Consider the following 25,631-nt stretch of genomic DNA (forward strand, 5'->3'; position numbering starts at 1 on the left):
CCAGTAGTGAGCACATGAAGTGAGGGAAGACACTGACAGCATCAGACTTTTGTCTGTTGGAGAGGCAGGAAAAAGTAGAGTTTTCAGTTAATCGCCAAACAAAAGAGCAGAGGGATAGAAAACAGAACAGATTTAGGAAGTAGTAAACAGTTGGTGACTTCTTATTTCACAGCCTGTCCCTGGACAATAGTGCTGAAAGCAGATTTTATTCTTATTTTTAAGCCTGCCTGACTTTTACATGCTAGGCTTGTCATTTTTTCTCAATTGCTTTGCTTCAACTGTATATTTCTCTAGTGCAGTGATAGCTCCACTGGATGTTTGGGATCCCACACTATACACAAAGGGAAACTTCAAGTTCATGCTTGCCTATTAAAGACACAGAAAATGGTATTACCTTCAAATAGATTAGGATAGTGGCAATCTTTTTTATAAAATTTAAGATTAAATCTGTTCATTAAGTATGCCAGATAATTCTGAAAGACTTGGCTGGTTTTTTTCCGAATATGGAATCACTCTCAGTCATTCGGTAGTGTCTAATTTCCTGAATGAGTGTACTATTAAATAGTAATAATAAAAAGCTTGCCTTATGCTCTCTAGGAACACTAGAGAAAAAATTTCATTGAATACTCTGTTTCCACTCCACGTTTTTAGCTTTTACCACTTCCATAGCTCTTATTGTGTCCACAGCAAATATCCATAAATTAAAATATACTTTCCAGGCAAGCAGAGAGTACTGTTGCATTTGTGGGTCATTCTGAGTCTGCAGGTTCAGGACACAGACACTCAGTAGTGGATTTAGGTAGAGGTCAGTTTGGTGCTTCAATGCTCAGGGCAGGTCTTCCTTATTTTCACAAGTAAAGGCTATTTTAACACAGCCCAGCAACAATCTCTTGCAGTGAGCCACAAGTTGTCTCAAAGTCAAGAAGTTTCAAGGTGCATCATTTTGTAATAAGAAATTTTGAAAGTAAGATGAACTTTTCTAAAACTGTTTCACGATCAAAAGAAAATACTGAAAGTGATCTGATCAGAAATGTTTCTGGTTTCCAATTCACACAAACATTTGAGTCCTGGACTTTTTGCAGGAATTTAAAAACAGGGAGATCACTTTAAGGTGTGCTCTGTAGGGAAGGAAAAATATCTTTGTGACCATCTCTGCCATATGGTTTATTTGTACAGCATTACATGGTTAATTCAACAGTTCATGTAAAAATTTTTATATTGAAATGTGGAGTTAAAAATAATTTAGTTCCTCCTATTCCAAAAATATTGCATTAATGAGCAGAATGTTTTCATGACAACTGTACAGAGATTTTAAATGCAATAAAATGTCCTAGCTCCAAAGGTGTGATTTTTCAGAGATACAGTAAAGTGGACTGCAGCTGTGTTTCCAGCTATGATGCTATGCTTATATGCTTTCTTGGCATGCAGGGATCTACAGCATGTCAGGCTGACGTAGTTCACTGCTGCCAGTTTACTGATTTCTGATTCACTGCTTCTGGAAGTGCTCATAGTACTAAACTCTGTCTCACTGCCTTGAACACAAGAGGATTCACAGCTATTCGTAGAATGATAGGTTTCATATGGGTTGGAACAGACTTCTGAAGGTCCCCAGGCTGAGTCTCCCCTCAGAGTGGACTATTGTCAATGCTAGATAAACTTGTCTGTAGTTTTGTTTAGCCAAATCTGAAAACCTCCAGTAATGGATATTCAGCCACTTATATGGGCTCCAGCAAAATGTTTGGAAACTTTCCCCACCATCAGTGTCTGATCTGGAGCTCCCAAACCATTATTTATGGCTGTTTTCCCTTCATAGGACCTGGCTGTAGTAAGAAGAGTATGGCCCTAACACCTTTTTAGCACCCCTGCAGGTAGCTGTAGGCAGGTACTAGATTATAACTTAGATTTATTTTCAAAAAGTTAAACAAGCCTTGCTGTCTCAAACTTTCCTCTTTAGACATATGGTCTAGGCCACTATGTACCTTAGCAGCTTTTCTCTGGATGCTCAAATTTCTCCTCATCCTTCTTGAAGTGGACAGCCCAAACCTGAATCCAGTACTTCGGATGAAGCCCCACTAGTGATAAACAGAGTAGGGGTGGGATGAAAACTCACTACTGACACATTTTTCTAACACAGCACAAGTGCATGGGTTTCCTTATGTGCACTGAGAGCATGCTGTGGGATCACATTCAGGTTGGCATCCACTGTAACCCGGGTCTATGGCATAAGGATCTATTTACCTAATTAGAACAAAAGCTACAAGTTTTGCTCTGAACAGTTGAGTAATTTACCTTGTCGGAATACTTTTGCAAGAATGAACACCAAAAAATGGCAATTTATGCAGAATTTTTCAAGCGTGGACTTAATTTTCCCCCAAATCACACAAGTCCTTATTGTCTTTGAGCTCTGAAATAACTTTGAAGTTAAAAAAATGTTGTCCAATTAACTACAAGGATAACTAGAAGTCATCAGGCATTCATCCTCAGGCAATAGTCTGACATGATATTGTAGACCTAGCATTTAATTATTCTTTTTCTAAAATTCTTGTGCATCCCTCAAGCTCCTGTCATCTACAGTATTCCTTGATTAAAATCATTCTAAAGTCATGTTTCAACACTCAATTTTATTCAGAAGGAATAGGGATCAATGTATCCTCTAAAATGTTGAGAATTTATTTTCTTTCCTAGAATCCAACACAGAATACATTTCCTCCTCTCCCTGATGCTTGGGAAGCCTTCTGCACATGGTAGATTTTTTGTCCCCTTTGCAGCTGCTTTTTCCCAATTAATGTATACTTACATCTTCTTTCCAATGAGTCACAATGGTGCAAATAAATGTTTCAAAAGAAACTGTTTAAAATAAAAGACATAGAACAATTTTCACCAGAAACTGGTATTGGCATCAGATTAGAAATTAATATCTTATGATCCCACAAGAAGTGATAGTACAGCTAGTCTTTTTTTTTGCCTTCCTTGGAAAATACTAGTAGCCAGTACAGAAAGAGAACTTAATGTATCACCAGGTGATGTAATCTGTAAACAAAGAAAGGAAAGAAATTAAACATCTAATTACTAGAGATGAGCTATTGCAAATTCTCCAGTTGTGACATTCTTAGTCACTAATAAAGCATTTAGTGTGCTAGAATGGCCTGGTCATTTGCTAAGGTGTACATCGTAACCAATTCTGCAGAACTTTGCTGAGTAACAGAATAAGTACATCAGTCTTACCTCCAATTAGAAACACAAAAGAAATCTGTCTATAAAATGTATGTGGGAAGTTACAAGTCATAAAATATTAATTCCTGACACTCCACAGATAGTTAGACTAGAATACTTGCCAGTGTAGCAACTCAGCTAATAAGTTTGATCTGAAGACTGTTAATCACTTGCAGGCAAAGTCACTCCAATAGGTTGACATGTGATGTGTTTCACCCATTTTGTGATTATCCAAATCAATGCTTTCTCATTAACAAGTGTAGTCTAGAACTACTTCATATTACATAAAAAGACCCTTTACCAGTACTTACAGAATCAGCAAAAATCCTGCCTAAAGTTTCCACCTTTTGGCTCTGCACTCCTGTTTTCATTTTTATAATATGCGTTTCATTCCTCCTGTTTGCACTAAGGCCTTCAGTTCATGTGGTATAGTTGTTGCTATTAACTTAATTGCTACAAACTAAAATATTCTCAAATCCTTAAAGAGGTTACATCATGACCGCCAAGCACTTCCTTCACAAATGTCTACTTTCCTTCATATGAATGATCTTACTAGAGCAGTGGAGAGACACAAGGACACAAACTATTTATACGCATAGGATGATCACGCATAGCCTACATAAAGTTTTAAATTTGAATGAAAGAGGTTGTGAATTAATTAGAAATGTTGTAAGTTTTTCTTTAGAAGAACATCCATAATTATCTGTCAGCAGAATCGAAATCTGGATGTGACAGCATAGCATAGCATAGCACAGCGTAGCACACACAACATGTTCTTCTGTATGCGTAACTGTTCTGGGAAACATGCAGTCATTTTCTTTGTCTTGCATGTATCAGCATATTTGTATCAGTAATAAAATTTGTGTTTGGCATGTGTTAGAAAGGAGTAGTATGCTTTCAGTAGCAGTTATTAGAAGGGCAGAATAAGCTTTAGTATGATGCAAATCTGACAAATGGCCTTGAAAACATATTCATCATGTGATAATTACATTTTTCTTTTAAATCCAGACATCTTTCTTATATTGAAAGCGTCATCGACCAAAAGATTTAAATTTTGATCAGCATACTGCCAGAATTTTGTGTTCTCTGTATTATCTGACATGCTTAAAATTTGCTTTGGAAATAGGTGAAGTCCAACCAGTAAGGCAGAGGTTTTCAAATTATGGTTAACAGCTATCATCACAGAGTAAAATGTAAAAAGATCTAATGTTTGCTCTCATGATTTAAAAGAGGCTCATTTGTTTGTCAGCTTGGCCAATTTAGATTTCTGCCATTTTATAGTATGAGACATAACCTCAGAGAATGAAAGAGTAGCTATGAGGTAAAAGGACTTCACTATCACAAGAAATGAACTTAACAAGGATATTTAATGTTACCTAGACAACAGGAGTCCAGCCTTTGCTGATGAGGGTGGAGGACATTTTTCACTATGAAAATATTCTTCATAAAACTAGCTATCACCTTCTTCAGGAACAGTTATGCAATAAAAATAAAGTCCTTTTTGAGATTTTAGCAATTTGTTTTCCAGAAGACCGAAAAATTAGGTAAAAATGAGGATACGTAACCAAAGCCATATTTGAAACCAGAATGTTAACCCAGAAGATAAGAAGTCAATGCATGTTTAATTGCAAGTAGACTCCATCAAAAAATCAGAATGTTCTGAGTAGTTTGGTTTATTTTGTATCTTTTATAAACTCCTTTAACAAAGGCACTCTTTCAGCATTTTTGAAGCTTACAGATCCAGAAAATGGACAAAAATTCTTATTCTTCTAAGCAAATGTGGGCTACCCACATTAGATCAGAAGGGATTCACCTGCATACAGTTGGCTACCCTTCTGGAATAGGCTGACCGTCACAAGGCTTTGAAGAACAAGGTGTACATTTATGTTAAAGCTAAATGTCCATTTATGTTAAAGTTGCCACAGCAGCTGTACATAGTGAGCCTCAAGACTGTTTTTCATCTCCTCCTCTCCTGCTGCAACACTAACACCTTAAGTGTTATCTCCATTGTGCTTCATCTTCTCTGCAGCATGTGAAAACAATAGAAAAAAATACATATTCTGCACCACAGTTTTATTAAGGGCTGGTGCCTTGTCCTCTTTCCTAGAAACTATAGAGATCTCAGTGGTTTTGGTTTTATTTCCCTCAAAAAAAAAGAGAAGAACCCCTCAAACAAGCCTGTGTGGATTTTGCCCAAGAATCACTCATCACTGCTCAGTCAGTTGCATGCACTGAAGCATGTTGGTATTTCTTAGAAAGATTATCACATCAAATGTTTAGGTTGTGTAGGTCCACCTTGTATTGTTCTTACTCTTCTTTTAATACATTTCTGGAAGAATTGTCTCCTAGGCCACATAGGGCTTACTGTTGAATATTACTATTTATAATCAATCTGCAATTGTTCTTATTCTTAACATGCTGTTTGGTGCTGAAGGTTTGCTCTATCTCTACAGTATGCTGTTTGAAAACAGACAGACCACCGGCATTGGTACCTCTGTCCTTGTATTTAATCCTTCTTCTAGAGTTGGTGAATGTAGTTGAGTTTTGGTATGGGTATGAGAAAAAGTTACCTCTGAGGAAGGAAATGATGGATGAATTTGGATGATTTGATTGGGTAGAGAAGGCAGTTTGGACAGGGTAATATGTCGACAGTTTCTGTTCATGTGACCCGTGGACTTCCCTTTGTCATCCTATGCCTGAGAATATATGAAGGGGGCTGGGAAGGCAAAGGGACGTTCAACTGTCATCATTGGCATCTTCTCTGACCATTGCACCATCATCAAATACATTGGAATTCTCATTTGTTTCAGATTTTTCCTTCATATTCTGTGCAGCCCTGGGTGCATTTTCATAACTACATAGGTAGGAAGATGTAGGCACTGACTTCTTTCTAGGAGAGGAAGCCTGCTGCAAGGTTGACTTCTGTGAAGTCTGAGTAAAACTCAGACCTGTTTGAAGCTTGACTTATGTCAGATTTTGTTAATTAACTTGGGCCTTCTTCATCAAAAGCATTGTGATGTTTGTGGATCAGGCATTGCAGACAAAAATATCATCTCAAAAAGGGCTGAGAAAGCACACGCAGTTTAAAAGTTGTTCTTGAAGCACGGGTAAATACACAATTGACTGAGTGCAAGTGGACCCATAAATTTGCCTCATGGACTTGATGTTCAACAGATTAGTTTGTCAAAAACTTCAGTGTTTTCATATGATTGATATACAAGGAAAAAGTACATCAGTCATTTCAGCTCTGTAATGATTAGACATTTCAGATGTATTGAATTCACTATAAAAATCAGAACAAAGCCATAAAACTAAGAAACAGATTATTTTAGGTGAATCCTTTTTAATAAAATTTCTGTTCTGTGTCTCACCTGTTGTAGTTTTCTAGAGCTGTTGAGAGAGGAGGGATAATTTTCTGAGATTATATAGTCTCCAATGTGTTGACAAATATGCAAAGTACTAAAAGGAAAAGCTCCACAATATGTAAATAAAGGCAGTGTAGAAGTTGGTCATGTTACCATGATAACTTTCTGAAGTGCTGGCTACAATACGTGGTAGTGCTCATATCCAAAGAGAACCAGGGAAAGTACCAAGGAAGATTAGACAGTGTGAATATTACTGAAATTGTAGTTGCTCCCAAGTCTCTTAGGCCATTACCTATAGCTGATGAGCTCCAAGAAGAGTGAAACAAGTTAGATCCTGTAGTACTGGCCTAATAAGCAGTTGACTACTAGGACAGATAGGGTAAGTTGTGACTGAAATCCATGAAGATTCTTGTGCCTCTGTCTTTGAACTTGAAGTTCCAACTTTGAACAATATATTGTCATCCTGTAGAAAGTATCCAAGTTGGTTGTTACTGGCTTGTGAGGCTCACAGATCCCAGGGTTTAATCTTACATAGACATCCCATGTCTTGCCTGTTCTGAGGACTCTCTAAACTTTGTCCTTTTGCAAAGACAGGTATGAAAATCAAAAGAAGGTATCACAAATTTTTCATCAGGGTTTTGGGTTTTTTTTTTACCATCCTTAATGTCCTGTGGAGAAGTTTTTAGGATCAGACCAATATTAAATGAAGATATGGTCCAAGTGTCAGGTCCACAGATTTGTCTGTCAATGCCACATCTGGTAGGATAGTAGATACATCACTAAGTAGATTTAGATGGATGAGGAAGGAGCACTGAACAAATAAAAATTAGAGTGAAAGTACTGAGACGAGACAGAAGAGAAAGGAAAACAGGGTGGGACAAATGAAATGTGATCGTACTGTTAGTAAAGCGCAGAATTAAAAATAGAGGAGATAAAAGAGCATTATGGATTAGACACAAGGAGACAGAAAGGAGTTGAAAGTATGATTGGGATACCAAAAAAGAAATTAGAAAGATGAGAATGCAGGATAGAAGTGACGATAACATGAGGAACAAGGGGAATGAATGCAAACTATGAAGGAAACAATAAAACTAAACAACATAAAATTTAGAATAGTAATTTTAAAGTGTGGTTGGGAAGCATGAAAAATGAAATTATAGCAAGTGAGATTCAATGAGCCTATTATAGAAAAGTCATAAATTGGGAAGCAAAAGTAAGTCCAATGGTTGTGAGCTTTCCTTTATTAGTAGTTGTTCTGTGTCATTCTGTTACACATAATCCTTTAGTTCTGTGAATTTGAGAAAGATAGCAAATATACTTAGGATTTGTTGTATTGGCTTACCAGGTCACTTCGATCTCTCTAGACATAGAGCATGTAATGAGCCTCCAAACATGTGGAAGTTGCACTTAATTTATGAAAATATAAAACTGTTAAAGTTGTTCAGAAGAGGGTAGAATGAATTTGGGCTCCATTTGGGGTTTTTTTGTTTGGTTTGGTTTGGTTTGGTTTTTTCCTGCTCTTATTACTGAACAGTCTTTTCAAGGATTAAAAGAAATACCTGCCTTATCTTTGCGATATCTGGAATAAATAGTAAGTGGTTCTGCTCTGGTGAAAATACTGGAGATCGGGTTAGGAAAAGGGAGATCTGACTGTAAGTACAGCTATGTGAAACTGAGTTTGAGCTGGTTGTGGCATCTGGGGGATGTTCCTGTCTCCCTGGGTAATAAGACCCAGTATCCCTCTCCATCATAATGTGAAGGCAAGCCACATTCCCTTTTTTCCAGTCATGTTCACTTAGTAGTTAATAATGTAATTGTTCTGGTGGCAAACATACTACAGCTGTGATTTGCAGAGCTGGAGAAAGCAGATCTATTTTGTATGCAAGTGATCTTATCTGATTGATACTGATATTGATGTTTTAGCCAAAATTGTTTCATATGCATCAGGAGGTGTTTCCAAAAGGGCCTGAAGGCTGAAAAAAATAGCCTGGAGAAAAAAAAAAAAAAAAAAAAAAAGCTGTAATATTATTTCAGTGTAGCCTAATAGGAAGGATCTGGATTATTTCAGGATGTTCTCTGTTCTCAGCCTTTCTGAGGCAGTTGGGACCATAGGCAATACCACGTAGGTATCCAGAGGTGAAGCAGACACATTTGTGTGGGCAGACCTTTTAAAGACTGTTGTAAATCCAATACCATTTTAAATCATTTAAGTAGCACTTACCCTGTGGTTAGACACTATTAACAACTAGCAAGAAATATCAGTTGACTCTGTATTACTGTAAGGCACTTATTACTTCAGAAATTAAAAATTACTTTCCTCTAATTTTTAAGCTCACGCTTTTGTTTATTAAAATTCCAGAGTATATTTAAGTGTTTATCCATTCTGTGTAAGTACCTCTCACTAGGATATCCAAATGCTGTGCAAACACTTGGACCAAAACACTTCTGAAAGCCACAAGTTTTATGTGATGTGTTTTTTCCAGCCTTTGCTGATGCAACACGCTGCTACATACTCTGCTAGCCCCATGAAAAATAGCAATGGCCTGGAAGTTAGACTTTTAGGGCAGACTTCTTGAGCAAAGGACTTTCTTTGGTTTTCTTTAAGTTCCCAGAACCCTCAAGTTACAACTTGAGTTTCAAGACACTGTAAGCCTTGAACTTCAAAAACTCAGAAATATATGCTATTTTGTCCTGGTTCAAATATGAATGATTAATGGGTATTGTTGCTTTCCACTTAAAAATCATAGTTCATCTCACATATTTAGGTTAAAACTAAGATCAGATTTTATTAAAATGTACTTGAAAAACTTCCAGAACTTGTAAGCACATGAACATTTTTGTTCAGCTTCACAACACTTTATCAGTTTTCCATTGAGAGTTAAATGTGATTTTCCACTAAATGCCACTAATAAACCATCCTTTCATTGAAAAGTCCTGAACTATAAACTTATCTGTTGAATAAATAGCCTGTATCTGTCTTCTGTTTGATGCAGTTAAGGATTTGTTACACTGGCACTTGCGTTAGGATTAGAGACCCACAAGTGCAAGGGTGGTTTTGGTGTTTCTATTCCTAGTTAGTAAAATCACATGTATAAATTCATAATTTCTTGAACTTTTTATTCATTTTTAATTTTGATTTAGTAAATATTCATTCGCCTGGCATTCAAATGCAGTGCAGTTTTATTTCAACTGTTATATATCCAAAACATTTGTAACAATCAAAGAAAACCAAACCAAGATGCACTGGTTAGAATTTACCAAATTAAAGCAAGTATCAAGATATCTATTGGTAATGGAGTCATAGTAAGTGTGTTCAGAGTGCATTTGTGTTAACATTAAATAAACTTCTGAACCCAGGTTTTACTTCAAGGCCAAGTTGCTAAAAACTTGTATTTACAAAATTTCTTGTTTTGATCATCATATTATACAGTCCCATGTGAATGTATATCATGAATATCATGTCTGTAAGGGGAAGGATCATTACCTTTCGTATGCTAAAAGGAAACATATTCCTACTTGTTTTACCCTGGTTTCTGAAACAACCCCGGAGCTCAGGGAGTTTTTAACTCTAGAGGTACAGATAACACAAAGTTCCTGAAGTCATATGTGCAAAGGAAGCAGTGGTCCAGATTAACAGGCACTTAGTTATAAGAGCAAAGGTCAGATAGAATTTTTTCATAATATCTTTAGGAAAGCCTGGTGATTCATTCCTTATAATAAAGGGGTATTTTCCATTTTTAAAAAAAAAAAAGAAAAAAACTACCTAAAATTTTCTCCATAAAGCAGTCCAGGAAGGGAGGAAAATCTAGAAGAAACAGAGGTCCTCATTATGTAAAATTGTATGTGACAGGAAAAAGCTTAAAATTACTTGGCTTTGCATGCAAATTAATTTTACTTCTGCACATGAAAGAATATAAAGGCTTTACTTTCAGGAAACCTATGGGGCATTTGTTCTAAACAACCTGTGCAATATTGTTTATGTACATGCCTTTGAGTGCACTGTGCATTTGCAAACATTTGCAGGCACACTAATATTTATATATTTGTTGATTTATTTTGGATGTCTATTTTATGACTGTATCTGTCAGCCACTAATAGAGCATTGAGTTTACCCCTTACAAAAGCCATTGTTCTGAAAGAATTTTGCATGTAGAAAGGTAGCTGTTGTCCAGAAATGGTGGACCTTTTTCAGGACATACACAAGTTAGAGGCCTGAAACAAATCTAAAGGCTGTCATAGAAACTTTCTACTGCTAAGAGTCCATTATCTCACTATCTCAGATGAGCACTCAACAGCCTGTGACCTGATGACCAGTGGAGAAACCTGCTAATTACGTACCCCACCATCCACACTACATCTAGGTCCAGGAAAGTTTAATAACCTGTGGACCTGGAGGGTGGTGCTGTGAAAAACTGTAGAGGCCCCTTGTTTATGCAAATATACCTGCTTTCATGAAGAACTGGTGAGACATTCCAGCTCGTTGTTGCCTTATACATACATCTCTGTACATGCCTGCAGTAGGTTCAGGATTTCTAGGAAGAATGAGAAGCCTCTTTCCACACTGCACAGATGAGCAGTGTGTGCCTCATTAAGAAAAGACCTACTGCACATATATGGTGTGCAGGTTTGTGGAGGCTTACCCTCCCCACCCTTTGGGACAGTTTGGACTCACTGTGTATGTCCATGGTGACTCTGTCTTACGTGCACCATAAGCCTTAAGTTATTCCATTGCATCCAGCTTCTGAAGAACTTGCTCTGGAGCTGCACCTTGTATGGGAGATATGACATAGATTTGCAGTTGTATGACACTTCTGTGCCAGCTGCTGTGCAGTTAACTCCTCCGGTGGTCCCAAACATCCCAAACCAATTCAAATAATTACAAAACTCTCCAGCCAAAATTTCCATGTAGAAAAAGAAAATTAATGTAAGGGAACAGGCATCAGTATGTCTGACCTGATGAAGGAGCAAAGGTAGCCAGCAGAAAATGAGCTCAGGTGCACCTGCCATCACCCAGTGTTAGGATGCAGAAATCAGAGACATTTCTGTCAGGGATAGTGAGCAAGAGCCTCTCAGTTCTATTTGTCCTGATCTCAGGGGTGAACTTAGAAATAGTACACAACATACTGATATTTCCCAGTTACTCTTATATGCATACTTAAAAACATGAGTAGTAAATGCATTTTGTAGTAAATTAGGCATTTTATTCACTTGTTGGTCTATTAAAAAAATGGGTAGCTCATGTTTAGCTCTTCATAAAAATAATTAGTAATAATTTAAGACAGTTATAGATTATTTATAAATATACTCACTGTATAAAATATTCATGTTTTTCCAAGAACTGGAAAAACAAGGTAGGGCTTCTGCAAAGCACAGTAGACTTTTAAAATTCCCTTTCACACAGCACAGACATTATGCAGTTTTTCTGCAGTTATTCTGCAGTTTTTCTTCCATTTTAAAATTTATTCATTTATTCTAGTTTATTGTTTTAACTTACATATTCGTGCACTACCACTGTGTCAAGGGGAAAATGGGATTATTTTTCTGTATAACAACATGAAGGCCTACAAGTTGCCACTGGTGCATATCAGACAAATGTTCTGGTATGTACATACATTCCTGGAAACAAAATTGCCAGAAAGTCTCTCACTGGCTCTGTTGCTGGCCACAAAGGCAATTACACAGTAATAAAGTTTTAGGTTGACTCTTTAAATCTTTTGTACAATATTCCTGTCCAATTTACAGTATTGCACCAACAATTTTCACAATAGCTGACACTGTGAAACACATAGCAATCTAGTCTACCCTGCATAAATCTATGCTTATTGAAATGCACCAAATACAACTTACTGTTCTAGAAATTAAGATAGTGATGAGCCTCAGAAAACTTATTTTAACTCCCAGGTCTTTGGTACTATTTCTTACTCTTTTTGGATGAATCAGTATATCAAATGAAAATAAACCCACTCTTTTATCTGTATTTTATTAATTAAGTCATGAGAGACTACCTGTTTTTTTGCATTTATAGCAGGAATGCTAAGACTTCAATATGTGAGATGGAGACCTTATTAAATGAGAAATAGTAATATGCAGGTTTGTGTGAGATGTTTCACCTGTACCTGCTCTTGAATACAAGCTGAATATTTCCTTTAAAAATCTGAGAAAATAAAAAAATCTCCTCTCTTACTTATAAACTGTTTTCAGTACCACAGAACAAAAATTCTGAGACCATTCTTAAATAGGAAGATCTTTGATTTTGGGATCAGACCTTTACCAACTTGAAACATAAGTCTACACAATAGTTAGCATTCCCAGCTATTCTGAAGTCTGCATATATACTGCTAGACAATAAGATTTTTCCATCTTCCAAAAGGAAAAGGATTTGATTAAATCAAAACTCATCCTATAAATGCTGAAAAAATAATAAACTGAGTAAATTTAAAAATAAATCTTCCATCTAATTATCAGATGTCTGGAAAACACCATAATTTTTCAGATATTTAAAAATAATTAACTTGAATTTAAAAGAGAATGAGTCCTTCTCAACAAAGGATTTTAAAAATCCCTGAGAAACATGTCATTTACTGCCTTCTAAGAAACAGAAAAATTATGTACATCTGAAAATGAATTGGTCTTCTTCTATATTTGGAAAGCACCACCAGTGACTCAGAGTCTTTCCTGATAATAATAATAATACATTATCCTATACTGGTAAGTGTTATCTGCAATTTCAGAACAGACAACATTTCAGTGGAGTATATTATTGTTACTCTCTTTCCGGTTAATAAAATATGAAACACAATTTCTAAGGTTGTATACTTAGAGTACTTATGAAAAACAGCAGTGTTGTTGGAGGCAGACCAGCAAGAAGAGTGCTATCCTTAGTTTTTCCCAGACTAGGGCAATTCTGTGGCAAATTCCAGAAAAAATATGAAGGGGAAACTTCTTGCTTGTTGATCTATTGGGCTGTCCATTTTAATGCTTAGCACAAAGTTCCTGCCTTCTGGATGTGTGCTAGGAGACAGCAACCCCAGTACTGTAGTCCAATTTTTCATCAGTATGGTTTTATCTCAGTATTGCTTCCTTTTGACATTCTCAGCTCAAGCAAGAAACTCTTTTTTATAATGATTATGTCCTTGGCTTTGTAAGGAGTGTATTACCTTCAGATTTAGCATCTTGCCTCCCAGCCTGACATTATCCTTTGGAATAAACTGGCTGAAACAAGAGGCTCCCTGTGGATATATCAGGCATCTCCAGCCCCTTCTTTGCAGACTTTTGTATCATGTGCATGCACGAAGTGAAATAGTGGTCTTACAGAGAATTCCTGACTCTTGCATTTCTAAGGAGATACAGAGATTTAGAGGGACAAATATTTTTATTACCAGTTAAAGAGAAGTCCATCAGCTACACTTTTCCCAAAGTCAGAGGTTCTGTTTTATGAGCATCACATGTCAACATTTTTCAAATTGGTCCAGTGTTACAGTAAAAGGCATCATCAGATCTCAATTTCATAGATGCAAAATTGTTAGCAAATACAGTGTTTCCATCTAATCAGGATTACTCAGTCAATGTCTTCCTATCCACTGAAATTTTTCAACAGACGCTCTGCATTCATTTTCAAATTCCTAATATTTAGCAGCAAAGATTCATCCAGGATTTTTGGTATCAATGTAGAAGTTTCATTCAAATCTGCTCTGTGTTTTGCCTGAGAATTATTGAGATGCAGACTTCTTTGGTATAAATAGCTAAACTTTTATTCTGAAACTAATATAATGTCATAAATAAATCATATGTGATTTAGAACATTATAGAGAACTGAGAATGTAATAATTCCCACTTACGCTCCTTTTCAAATTTTAAGGTAGTCAAGCAGACATGACTTTTTCCCATGTCTATGGACTTCCTCTCACACGCTGTGGATACCATCACTGCTCAAAAATTAAACATCATAAATCTGGAAAAGCTCATAACATTAGAATTCAGACAACTGTAATCTAGAGAGCTTTCCTGAAAACCAGAAGTGGTTGTACTCAGAAGAAATATCAATGAAGTATTATTAACTGATTTTAAAATGTTATATCAAGTTCCAGAAATGTATTTTCTAATTTTCCCTCCAAACTGAAGAAACAATGTATTTTTCTGAACCAAAATTATGGGGAACAATGAAAATTACAAGAAAAAAAAAGAAAGCTATTTGCTGAAATTCAGGGAGGATTTCCAAAAGGAAAATAAGATGTAGAAATTAACTTTGTATTTTAAATCTTTTCTATTTCACAAAGAAATCTACCAGAATAACCGAAAGATTTGCATTTCAGTTTGGAACTTAGTAGTATATGATATATTAAGGTTTACATGAGCAGTTTGGTTTTTTAAACTCAAAGCTACAAAGTTTCACTAAAGAGTGGATTTGAAGAGAAATTGTTTTGTTTTACTAGCCTCAAATTAGAGGATTATTTTCATGCTGGATCTGTTTTTTCAGGATCAGGGAAGAGAAAAAATGCCATCTGATTAACTACAGTGAAACACAATTGGAACACTTGCAGAGAACTGTTATATGCCATGCAACTGTTGTGCCTATAGCAGTTTAAAAAATTAAAAACAAAAGGAAAGAAAGAGCATACAAGAGGAATTTTAGAAATGCTTTCAAATGGCCAATTCATTAGCCCAAAAAAGGCAAAAATGGTTCATCTGTGTAGACTAACCATCATTATTTATATTATTAGAATTATATAGCTGATCACTATCTAGCAGAATACACCAAGACTGAACAAACTTCCAGTAGACTGAAGGAACCTGCTTTAGGAACAGTTTGAGAGACATAAGGTGGCTGCATCTATAATGATTATTGAGCATCACTCCAAACTGAGAAAGTTTTTCTCTTATAGTCTTACTAGAATGCTGTGAGGACTTCACTGCTCCAATAGCCAGAAATCTTCTGAACTCCATGTAAAACTATTCATTGCCAAGGTTCTGATTGTCATGGGGTTATTCAAACATACTGTCTTTCACCCTTCAATTTGCTAAGGAAGATAAGCCAAACTCATCTAATCTTGTCCTGTAAGATGAAATCTTGATTCTCCATATACTCCTTGTGGCTTTTTCCTCCATTCATTCCAGTTTGTTCTTTTTGAACATGGATGAGCACAGCTACAGACAGTATTTTGCATTGAATTTCATGAGTGGCTTGCACTGATGTGCCCATATTTCCTACTGAAAATGCTTTACTCTGTGTATTACAGGATCATACCTGCCTTCTTCATGATTTTGCTACACCGAAGTCTCAGTTCTCCTGTGATCAGCTGGATCATACCCTTCTCTTTTCTACCAGTTCTTCCTAATGAGTTCCTAGTTTACAGCAGAATTATTAATCACCAAGTAAATCACTTCGTATCTTGCACTGTGAACTTTTTCCATTTCTATTACTTAATCCTTAATGTCATCCAGACCCAATTTGACTCATTACTGAGAATACTTCTTAATATTATCTTACTAGTAGATGTCAGTACCAGTTCTACTTCTTGTTTTGAAGTCACTAATAATGATAGGATCAGGGTAAATTCTTCAAGAAACTTCATTAGTACTACAGTTCCACACGCAATTCTACCCATTAGTTAATTATATAATTTCAAATATGTGCACTTAGCTTTGCTAACAATTTCTTATATGGCATTGTAGCAAATACTTTACAAAAGACCACCTTTAGTAAATGTTAGATTCAAGCTTTTAAACACACCACTGGTGTGGTTCCAGAGGAAAATACTACACTGCTGAAGAGGAATGCTGTTGTAAGATTTCAGAGAGTTGTGGGCCTCCTAGTCAGAGTTGATGTTAGATCTCCACTGTGATCCGTCTTTTGAGCAAGGATGACTGAAACAAGAACAGTGGAGGAAAATCCTTATTCAACTACAGAGAGCTCATATCTTAAAAAAACTATCAGTAGAACTAAAAGTGCTGAAAGTATTGGCTATATAGTGCAGTATAAAGAAAATCAACACAAGAAGCAGCAAATACTGATAGAAAGTTTAAAAAACTTTGTAACATGACATTAAGCAGACCACTAGAAATTAAATGATAAAATATCTCCTTCCAATTCTGCATTAAGATTTTAACTGAAGAGAGTCTCTCGTCAGCCACTATGTGGTTATATTGGGAAATATCATAAAGAAAACTATTCCACAAGAAGAATTTGGATTTATTCATCTTCTGATAGCAACTTTCTTACAAAAAAAAATATTATTGTATTAGATACGGTCATAAACAATATTCCTTTTGTCACCTAGTAGCAAAGGAAAGACTGGGCAGACTTGTGACATGAGGTTCTCTGCTGCATGCTCAACTGCAACCAGATGTATCATATTACACATACTGATATGGGAATAAAACCATATTACTTATAAGATTCTCAGAAAAAAATATTTTTTTATTGCTAACATCTAGAATGCACTTTCAAGAGCTGCAATTTTAAACATGATTAAAATTAATGTAGGTAAACAATGCAAATTTTCCAAACAAAATTCATCCTTAGATTAAATCCCTTAATGTTAATGGACATACATGTGGGACAGATTAACCCATCAGATTTATAATTCACTCTTTTTAAGCAAAGTTCTTAATTTTCCTTTCTCATTTAACTCCATTCCCTAACACTGCTTTTCCACTAAGACCTTTGAAAATAACTTAACCACCAAAAGAATTTAATGTTTAGTTAGAGCAGCAATTAAGGGAAGTCCTTATTATTGATTAAAAAATTAACTAGTGAGCTCTGTGCAAATCATTCTGTTAATCACCTTGCTATATTCTACCCTTCTTACTCAGTTTCATTATACTGGAATTCATAATTCTGTTTGTAGTTTTCTTAACAAAGAGCCACAAACTGACAGTAGATACAGGCATAACAAAGCAAGCTGAGAGTCTCTCCAGGAAACAGTGTTTGCTTGTAAAGTGGTTCAGGAGGTGCTTGCAATATTTTACTGTTGCATATAAGAACTGGGGGGGTTTATTCATTTTTTGACAGTAATTCCAATCCTTAAAAGCTTTTTTAACTATCAAAAATAATTTTATTTGTGAACGTTTCCAGAGGGTCTAACCAGATTAATGTTCCAGTCTCACAGGCCTACCTTTGCTTCTGTAGACTGAATCCCCTCTAAATGGAAACTTGAGGCAGTCACATTAAAACTTGCTGTTGCCTGGGTTCATGCAATTTTTCCCAAGCCAACTATTAACAGTTGGGGGCACTCTTTATTTTTCAGCATAATGTCAAAATTTAGTGCAAAATGCATATAGTTTTTCTTAGGAAAAGTTATTTTAAAAGAAAAAAGTCTTTCTGTTGACAAAAAAAGTTGCTAATAGAAAATGTGCAACAAGTTCTACTCTCCTAGTCCTTTTGAATGTTGCCAGTCTCAACTTGTCAAGAAGAGACAGCCATACAAGCTTTTTCAGTCAGGCTAACACCAGCCTGGTGTCAGATGCCTTTCTCTAAATCCATAAGACTTCCCTGGCAAAGTCTGTGCTGCAACTTTTGCAGAGGTCTTCTGTCTAATTATACCACAGGTATTGAAGATGTTTCTCCTCTGTTTCAGTACTAGTCCAGCTCTCTCTGGAGCAATGTCCCCAGTGTGGGGTCTGAAAATCAAGGAATATGCTGCAAAATTTGGAAAATTCAGAGAAAAACTGTGAGACTGAGTAGAATTGTAAAACAATTATTGCATTAACTTGTAACAGAATGTGTTTAGTTTATCAAAGGGAAGGTTAAAGGGCTACCCAACTGCAATCTTAAAAAGCAACTAATACAGCAACAAAAATATCATAGAGGGGATTTAAAAACAGAAAGCAAAACTACTGGAAGACCAAATGATTTGAGACTGACACCATGCAAAATCTTGATTACAAGCAAGCTACAAAGTCATGCCTCTGAACACGTTAGGAAGAATGATGGTAGCATCTCTGTGCTTTCAAACCAAGATTAGATATTTTTAAAAAGTCATGATATATTCCAACCATAACTATTGTATTTAAAACAGAAGATAATTCTAGAAAATCCTGGTTTATGCAGTGGAACTGTTGAGATGACCACACTGCTCCCTTCTGTGCTTAAAATCTATGATTTTCTGAATGCCATTTTCTCTAACATAACACTGTGTAGTCACAGTGCAGTAATTTCAGTCTTTTTTTTTTTCTTCTGTCTTCTGTTATGTTTTGTTTTCTTTACTGGCTTCGCATTTTTTGTTCCTTTTCTTTTTTGTTTGGGTTTTTTGTTTGTTTCTTTTTTTTTCCTCCAGGAATTGGTCAAGGGGTTCCAGTGGTGGCCCTTATTGTGGAAGGAGGTCCCAATGTTATCTCTATTGTTCTGGAGTACCTCCGAGACACTCCTCCTGTTCCCGTTGTGATATGCGATGGCAGCGGTCGGGCATCTGACATCCTTGCCTTTGGTCACAAATACTCTGAAGAAGGAGGGTAAGTCATTCCCTAGTGTGTGGTATTTCTCCATCCACAGGTTCAATTTGATGGCAAGATAGAGCCCAGGAAATTATTAGCAATATAGTGCAAAAGCAGTACCTTTCTCACATGGCTGTTTCCATCATTGATATGGGTGAAATATTGAAGGTATCCAGAAAAATTAAGGGAAGTCTACAGAATGAAACAGAGGTGTAGAAACTTTATGATATAGTTACTTGCCATGACATGTAACACACTGACAAGTACATTGTATGGTAACTTGCAGTTGCAGGTCAAGTGATTAAGTCAAAGGGCACAGGGAATTATTTTCACTGGCTTAGCTATGCTGTATCATAATATAGTGTACTGCTGTCTTCAGGCTTCATTTCATATGATCTAGTTTGTATCTGCCTTGCCTATTGGGCATGAATGTGTACACCCACCTATATTCACACAACTGCTTGTGCACTGATCTGTGTTTGTGCTGTCCCACCTTTCTTTGCAGACTCAAGGTGAAGCAAGGATTGTATTTAGCTTTCTGTATAGAATATTCAAGCTTGTTTCTGTTGAATCAGACTGTAAGCATGCTTCGTAAATTCCAAATTGCATATTATTACTGAATTCCCAAGTCTTTAATAGTCTTTGCTCTTCTCCTCTACCTCAAAAAATATGTAATCAACCGTGGAATCACAGAACAGTTGAGGTTGGAAGGGACCTTTGGAGGTCATCTGGTCCAACACCTCTTCTCAATCAGAGCCAGTTGCCCAGGACCATGTCCAGATGGCTTTAGAATATCTCTAAAGATGTAAACTCTACAACCTCTTTGGGAACCTGTGTCTGTGCACCCCACAGTTTTAAAAAAAAAAAAAAAAAAGTGTTTCCTAGTGTTCAGAGGGAACCTCCTGTGTTTCAGCTGGTGCCCACTGCCTCTGGCCCAACCACTGGCCACCACTGAAAAGAGCCTGGTTCAATTTTCTTTATGCCTTCCCTTTGGGGGGCATCTTTTCTTTGCATCCTTTTGCGCAAGCTGCTGCATCTGGTGGCTGTTCTCTTGGTCCTGTTCTTACACAGACCTCTCCTGAGCACCAGCTGATGGCTGCTTGACCCTCCCTAATAAGGGATCAATTGCAAATAAGGTTACAGGCACCTTAAGTCAGGGGCTGCCCATCACGTTCATTAGAAAATTCTGGAGCTTTCTCAGGCCCACACCCTTGTGGCTGCCCTTACCTCATGCCTACCTGGCAGCAGCAGGCACCCCCAGAGGGTTTCCAGGTGTTGTACAATGACTGTGAAACTTGTCCCCAGAAGCTCCCAAAGCAGAACCCAGAGTCTGCTGCTCAGAGTGGGAAATAACAAATAAGGGAGGATTTACTAACTTGAGAATAAAACGTAAAAGTGAAACTAAACCCCCCTCAGATTCTAATAGTTAATAGCTATTTCATGTTTTTTCTCTAAGTAGCTGCAGTAATTTTCCGATCAGGATTCACTGGGAAGAGACTCATTTTAGTGTATGTTAGAATATGCGAAGATACAAATTCACACCTACAACAGTTATGCAAATAATAAAACATAACTCCATTAACACTGAGCTCTAGACCAAACACTATTAATTTGTCTAAAAAGAAGTGTGGTTATGACTTACTTAACCTAAAAATCCTACTGAGAATGAGATAGTTTTCCACAAATACTTAAATCCATTTTATATTCAGGTTCAATGCATAGTCCAGTGCTGCATCTGAGATAGATCTGAATGTGCCAGGTTTCCTCTGAATCTTTGAGAAGTTGTTTCTCTGTTTGCAGTGACCTCACTGTTAACACATTTAACATAACCTTACTCAAACATGTTTTATCCCTTTATTTGCTATGTACTTCTAAAGTTTCCATCTACCTTGTCTGTGTTATGATGACATCACGAAAAAGAATAGCAAGAAGAGAATGAATGCAATTTATTTCAATATATAAATGGAGCTTCTTAGAGAGATAGACTTTTTACAAGGGCCTGTAGTGACAGAACAAGGGGAAATGTTTTTAAATTGAAAGAGGGTAGATTTGCGTTGGGCATTAGGAAGAAACTCTTTATGATGAGGGGTGGTGAGACACTGGAACAGGTTGCCCAGGGAAGCTGTGGATGTCCCATACCTGGAGGTGTTCAAGGCCAGGTTGGATGGGGCTTTGAGCAACCTGGGCTAGTGAAAGATGACCCTGCCTATGTCAGCAGGGTTGGAACTAGGATGATCTTTAAAGGTCCCTTTCAACCTAAACCATTCTATGAGTATATGATTCTATTACATTATCACATACTCCTGCCTGTAAGAAAGACAAGTGATAGAATCACTAGAGGCAGAACAAGCAAGTCATTTCTTACCTGAGATGCTCAAGTATGGCTTTGTGAAAGCTATTATTCTCCCTTACTATGGGTATTCTTTCTGTGATGTTGCTATTCCAGGTGATGCCTGCAATATTATCAAATAGCATAGATTTTTTTTTTCCCTGTTCCCTTTGCACTGAATTGAATGCACAATATATGAAATTTGTAAAGCTACCTAGTGGGAGTTCCTGTGTGTTCTCCCTGCTTCAGAAAACATCAGTGTCAAATGGAATAATATTTTTAAGAATACCACAAGTGAGACACCATTATTATTTATATTCATAAAAATGCTTTACCCAAATACATTAGACTTCAGATACAAATTGGGTACTTTTCCCCCTTTGTAACTTACTTTTGAATAGCGCTTAGCAATTTGAGGAGAATACTGAATAATTGGCACATTAACAGAGTTCAGCTACTAGCTTTTTCATTTTCATTTTTTTTGGATGGAATCTAAGTAGGTTATACAAAACTGTGTCTATTAGACTCTTCATCGATGTAACACTTCCAACTTGCATGCAGGATTTAATTCTGCAGTCCTCTGTGCAGTCAGACTGTAAAGTCAAAACTCTGTTTTAATTGTGGCTGCTAGCTGCAAATTAGGGTCTTCTCCAAGACACAGCATATCTTCCAACATCTATGCACTGGCTATTTGATCTAAATCATTCAAAAACCACATCATTCATGGCAGCAACAGACTCAGTACTTGCATGTCGGTATTATCATGCTGCTTTTTCAGTGTCTTATTCTCACCTATTGCAGACCACTATGGATTAATTTTCTACACACAATAATGTGTATATATACGTACTAAGCACTGCTATGAGTTTTTGTTTGCTGGAAACTTTGTTTCCAGGGGGAAAAGAACTATGTCTGAAGGTGAAAGAGGACAGAATACAGCTCTCTGCATGAGTTTCGATCAGTGTGGCACCAATCTGTCCTCTCAGACAGATCCTTAATACAATTGCATATCTGCCCAGTAGGTCCTTTTGTATTGGGTTTCACAGAACTGTGTTGTGCTTTTCTTCCCTCCTTGTTATTTATCCTTCCTAACTGATTTCACATAGCAGAAAAAGGAATGATCTTTTACATTAATCGAAGTGCAGAACCCCTTTGCCATGTCAATGTATGTGCATCCTTGAAAAGGCAGGACAAGAAGCTTGAATCTGCCTTACTTTTAAGGCCTGATTATAGGCTTTCCTCATGGAAAGGCAGAGATTTCACTCACCTAGGGCAGTCTTTGGGTGCATATTGTATCTGTAAGCAAGACTTCACTGAGCCACAGTGGAATGAGGCTGCCAGCACAACACAGAGAGCTGTGCCAGCACTGCCTGCACAGGAGGTGCCGCCTGCACCTGTGTGATGTACCAAGAACAGGTCAGAAGGAACTAGGAAGCATGCCTTGAAGTAAAGATGTCACTGGAACTAAATAAGTTTTGAGGCTTCAGTATCTCATCTCATCTCATCTCATCGTCTCATCTCATCTCATCTCATCATCTCAGCTCATCTCTCTCACTGAAGTTCCAGAGGGAAGACAAGACAGATAGATACGTGGTTTCCCACTGATCTGAGGTTTCAGCATTATGAATATCAGATATGTAGAATTTACACAGGTGGCATTTTTTAAAGTTTGCCATAACTTTAATATCAGGGACTACATATTGCCTTGGTCTGAAAAGTCTGGAACAGAGTATTAAGAATGTGCAAGGTGGCTACATTTTGCTACAAGGCAATAAAAGTCTAGGTAAGAAGCTGAGTGAGATCCCAATACCTTTTTACATCTTAATGGCAAACAAGCTATGTACACTGGATAACCTAAATGAGAAGGTGTCTTAAATGCAACCTTCCCCATGTGGTGAGTTGAAAGAATTATTTGATGGCTCATCACTACTGTCACCAATTTAAAGGTCAGGTTCTCTAGGCTCTGAAGCACATAATTTCTCATTTACTTAGAAGTTGAAAATGTGTTGAACAACATTGAGGGCTAAGACCATAAGATCAATCATAAACACACAAATTTAGTCTCTACTAAGCCCTAAATGAATATACTAGTTGTTAATAATTCTCCTCCATGTAAAGCTGAAATATTTTTTGACTGTATAATCAAGGATGCCTTCTCATTTCATTGTCTGACATAAAAGCATGAGCTGGAAGTAAAACAGCTGTAAACTGCAACTATTTATAGGATCATTCAGTAGTTTTTAATCCTCAGAGATTTTTTTTAATTAAATGCTGAATTTAAAATGAGAAAAGTGAAATATTAGGTTAAAACTATGTCACTTCTTAGACAAATATTTCCTTACAGAATGGGAAATGACTTGTAATATTCGAATGCATTCTCCAAGCTGAGTTTATAACTTATTAACTACTCCATCAGTTCTACTCCTACAAGCATGAGACCCTTAAGGACTTCAATTCAATGCCATAAAAATGTACTTCTTGCCTAATGTTCACAAGGAAGCATAAACCATCCTCTGTGCTCTAAATGAGCTTCCTCATGTGAGAATCATTAAAGATTGCCTTTGGATTGATCTGTCTTTGCATTCACTGTGGCATAGTTTTTAGGCTTCATAACTGAAGTATATTACTTGAATCTCTTTTCTAATAGGAAAAATATAGGAATTTTTGACTTTGAGCAAAAGGGATCATAATGTAGGTATGATGTGTCTTCTGCATCCCCCAGGGTGTCTAACACATCATGGGGGATCATGAGTACTGATCTGAATTATTTTGTGAGATTGTTTTCACATTGCTTATTTTGATACCATTACCTTTCTCTTGGAACAAAGCACTTTGCAAATCAAAAGCTGAGTAGAAGAAGGTCATTTCTTTGTTGAAATACAATCATCTCCCTTTTGGTGAAGGGACAACCATTTAACAAACACAGTCAGGGAAAAATGGTGGAGAACCACCAATAAAGATGTGCAAGTAAAGCTGATTCCTCATAAAAGCACCCAGAAATTATCCCTGTTTGAGAACAGAATGAAGGAATAAATACTTCTATTTTCTGTCTCTTCTCATAACAATGTTATGCAAAATGTGTGGATTTTAAAAGTATAAGAAATATACTCAGTCCCGCAAAGTTGCAGAACTGTGTCTTATTTGTAATTCCAATGAAAGAAAGTATCAGCAGAGCCTCTGGTTGTGTTTCTTACATATGGTGTGATTGTCTGAAGTGCAAATCATAATTAAAACAGAAAATTCCCTAAGCTTCTCATAAAGGAGGGCAGGGAATAGTTTTCACATCACACTGATATTTTATGGATATATTTTATTTACCCTGAATAAAAAGAATTGTAAAAAAAAAAATAATTCACAAATGAAAAGTTAGAAGCAGGTTATGTGCAGTCCATTGATTTGTTTCATTCAGAGAATTTCAAAACATTTTGATATCAATAAGTTTTAAAAAATCTGTAATGAACTTGCATTTTTAAATCAGGTTAGAGCATAATCTTTATAAATATCTAGTACATTGTATGATTTCAGTACTAAAAATCCATGGTGAAAAAAGACTAAATAATTGAAGGGGCTGGATGTGCACCAGATCTTTCAGTTCCTCTCCAATGTTCACTACAAAATTGTATGCCATGAGTTTGAAAGGCTGTAATTTTACTGAGTGGAATGTGTATTATCTACTCAAGTATTAGGCTTTACTTAAAAAACAATTTTTTTCTGAGGAGGGAGGATGCCAAAATGCTGTCATCTGTCTCTTCTTCCTCAGCCAAAGCAGTAAAGGGTGTTCTGCTTTGCTGTTTAATCTTTCAGCCTATCTTGAACAGAAATAGAATGTCATTTTATTTACTTTGTCAATTTTTTTAAGTGGCCTGTGCTGATGCATCCAAGGCATCTTTCTCCCTTTTTTCCTGTGATAAGGCCATACAGGTCAGTTCTGATAATCTGATGCATCAAAACTCATGTTGGCATCTTCTTAAAATAAATGAATAAATAAATAAATAAATACATACATACATACATACATACGTACATAAAATCACTCTTAGCAACAATTATGAGTACATTTTTTTTTCCTGAAACTAAATGTAGATGTATATAGTTCTACTTTAGATGCCAAATTTTTGACAGTAGGTATCTAAATTCCATCAGCAATCCAGTTCCCCTGGGGGGAAAAAAAAAAAATAGTTGGATACCTGGACTGGTAGGAAAATGGGCTTATCCTAGGTATTTAGGGAATGAATGAACAGAGTTGAAATATGTGGGGAATGAAATAAAATAACAGGTTAAATTATCCTTTT

At 36.5% G+C, this 25,631-nt stretch overlaps 1 protein-coding gene across 6 annotated transcripts in view; it reads left to right on the forward strand.

Annotated features, from left to right (window-relative positions):
• The window catches only part of TRPM3 (transient receptor potential cation channel subfamily M member 3), a 288,168-nt gene that overhangs the window by 167,040 nt on the left and 95,497 nt on the right, over window positions 1–25,631 (forward strand). For all 6 annotated transcript variants that reach the window (XR_004409582.2, XR_004409581.2, XM_033010188.2 and 3 more), the window contains exon 7: window positions 18,854–19,028. Coding sequence is in view for 4 of the 6 variants with exons in the window: in XM_033010188.2 (XP_032866079.1) it covers window positions 18,854–19,028 (175 nt within the window). In the remaining 2 variants the exon portion in view is untranslated. The remainder of the gene's footprint in view (window positions 1–18,853; window positions 19,029–25,631) is intronic.

Source organism: Tyto alba, unplaced genomic scaffold (genome assembly GCF_018691265.1).
Source record: "Tyto alba isolate M040663 unplaced genomic scaffold, T.alba_DEE_v4.0 Super-Scaffold_13, whole genome shotgun sequence".
Taxonomy (NCBI): Eukaryota; Metazoa; Chordata; class Aves; order Strigiformes; family Tytonidae; genus Tyto; species Tyto alba.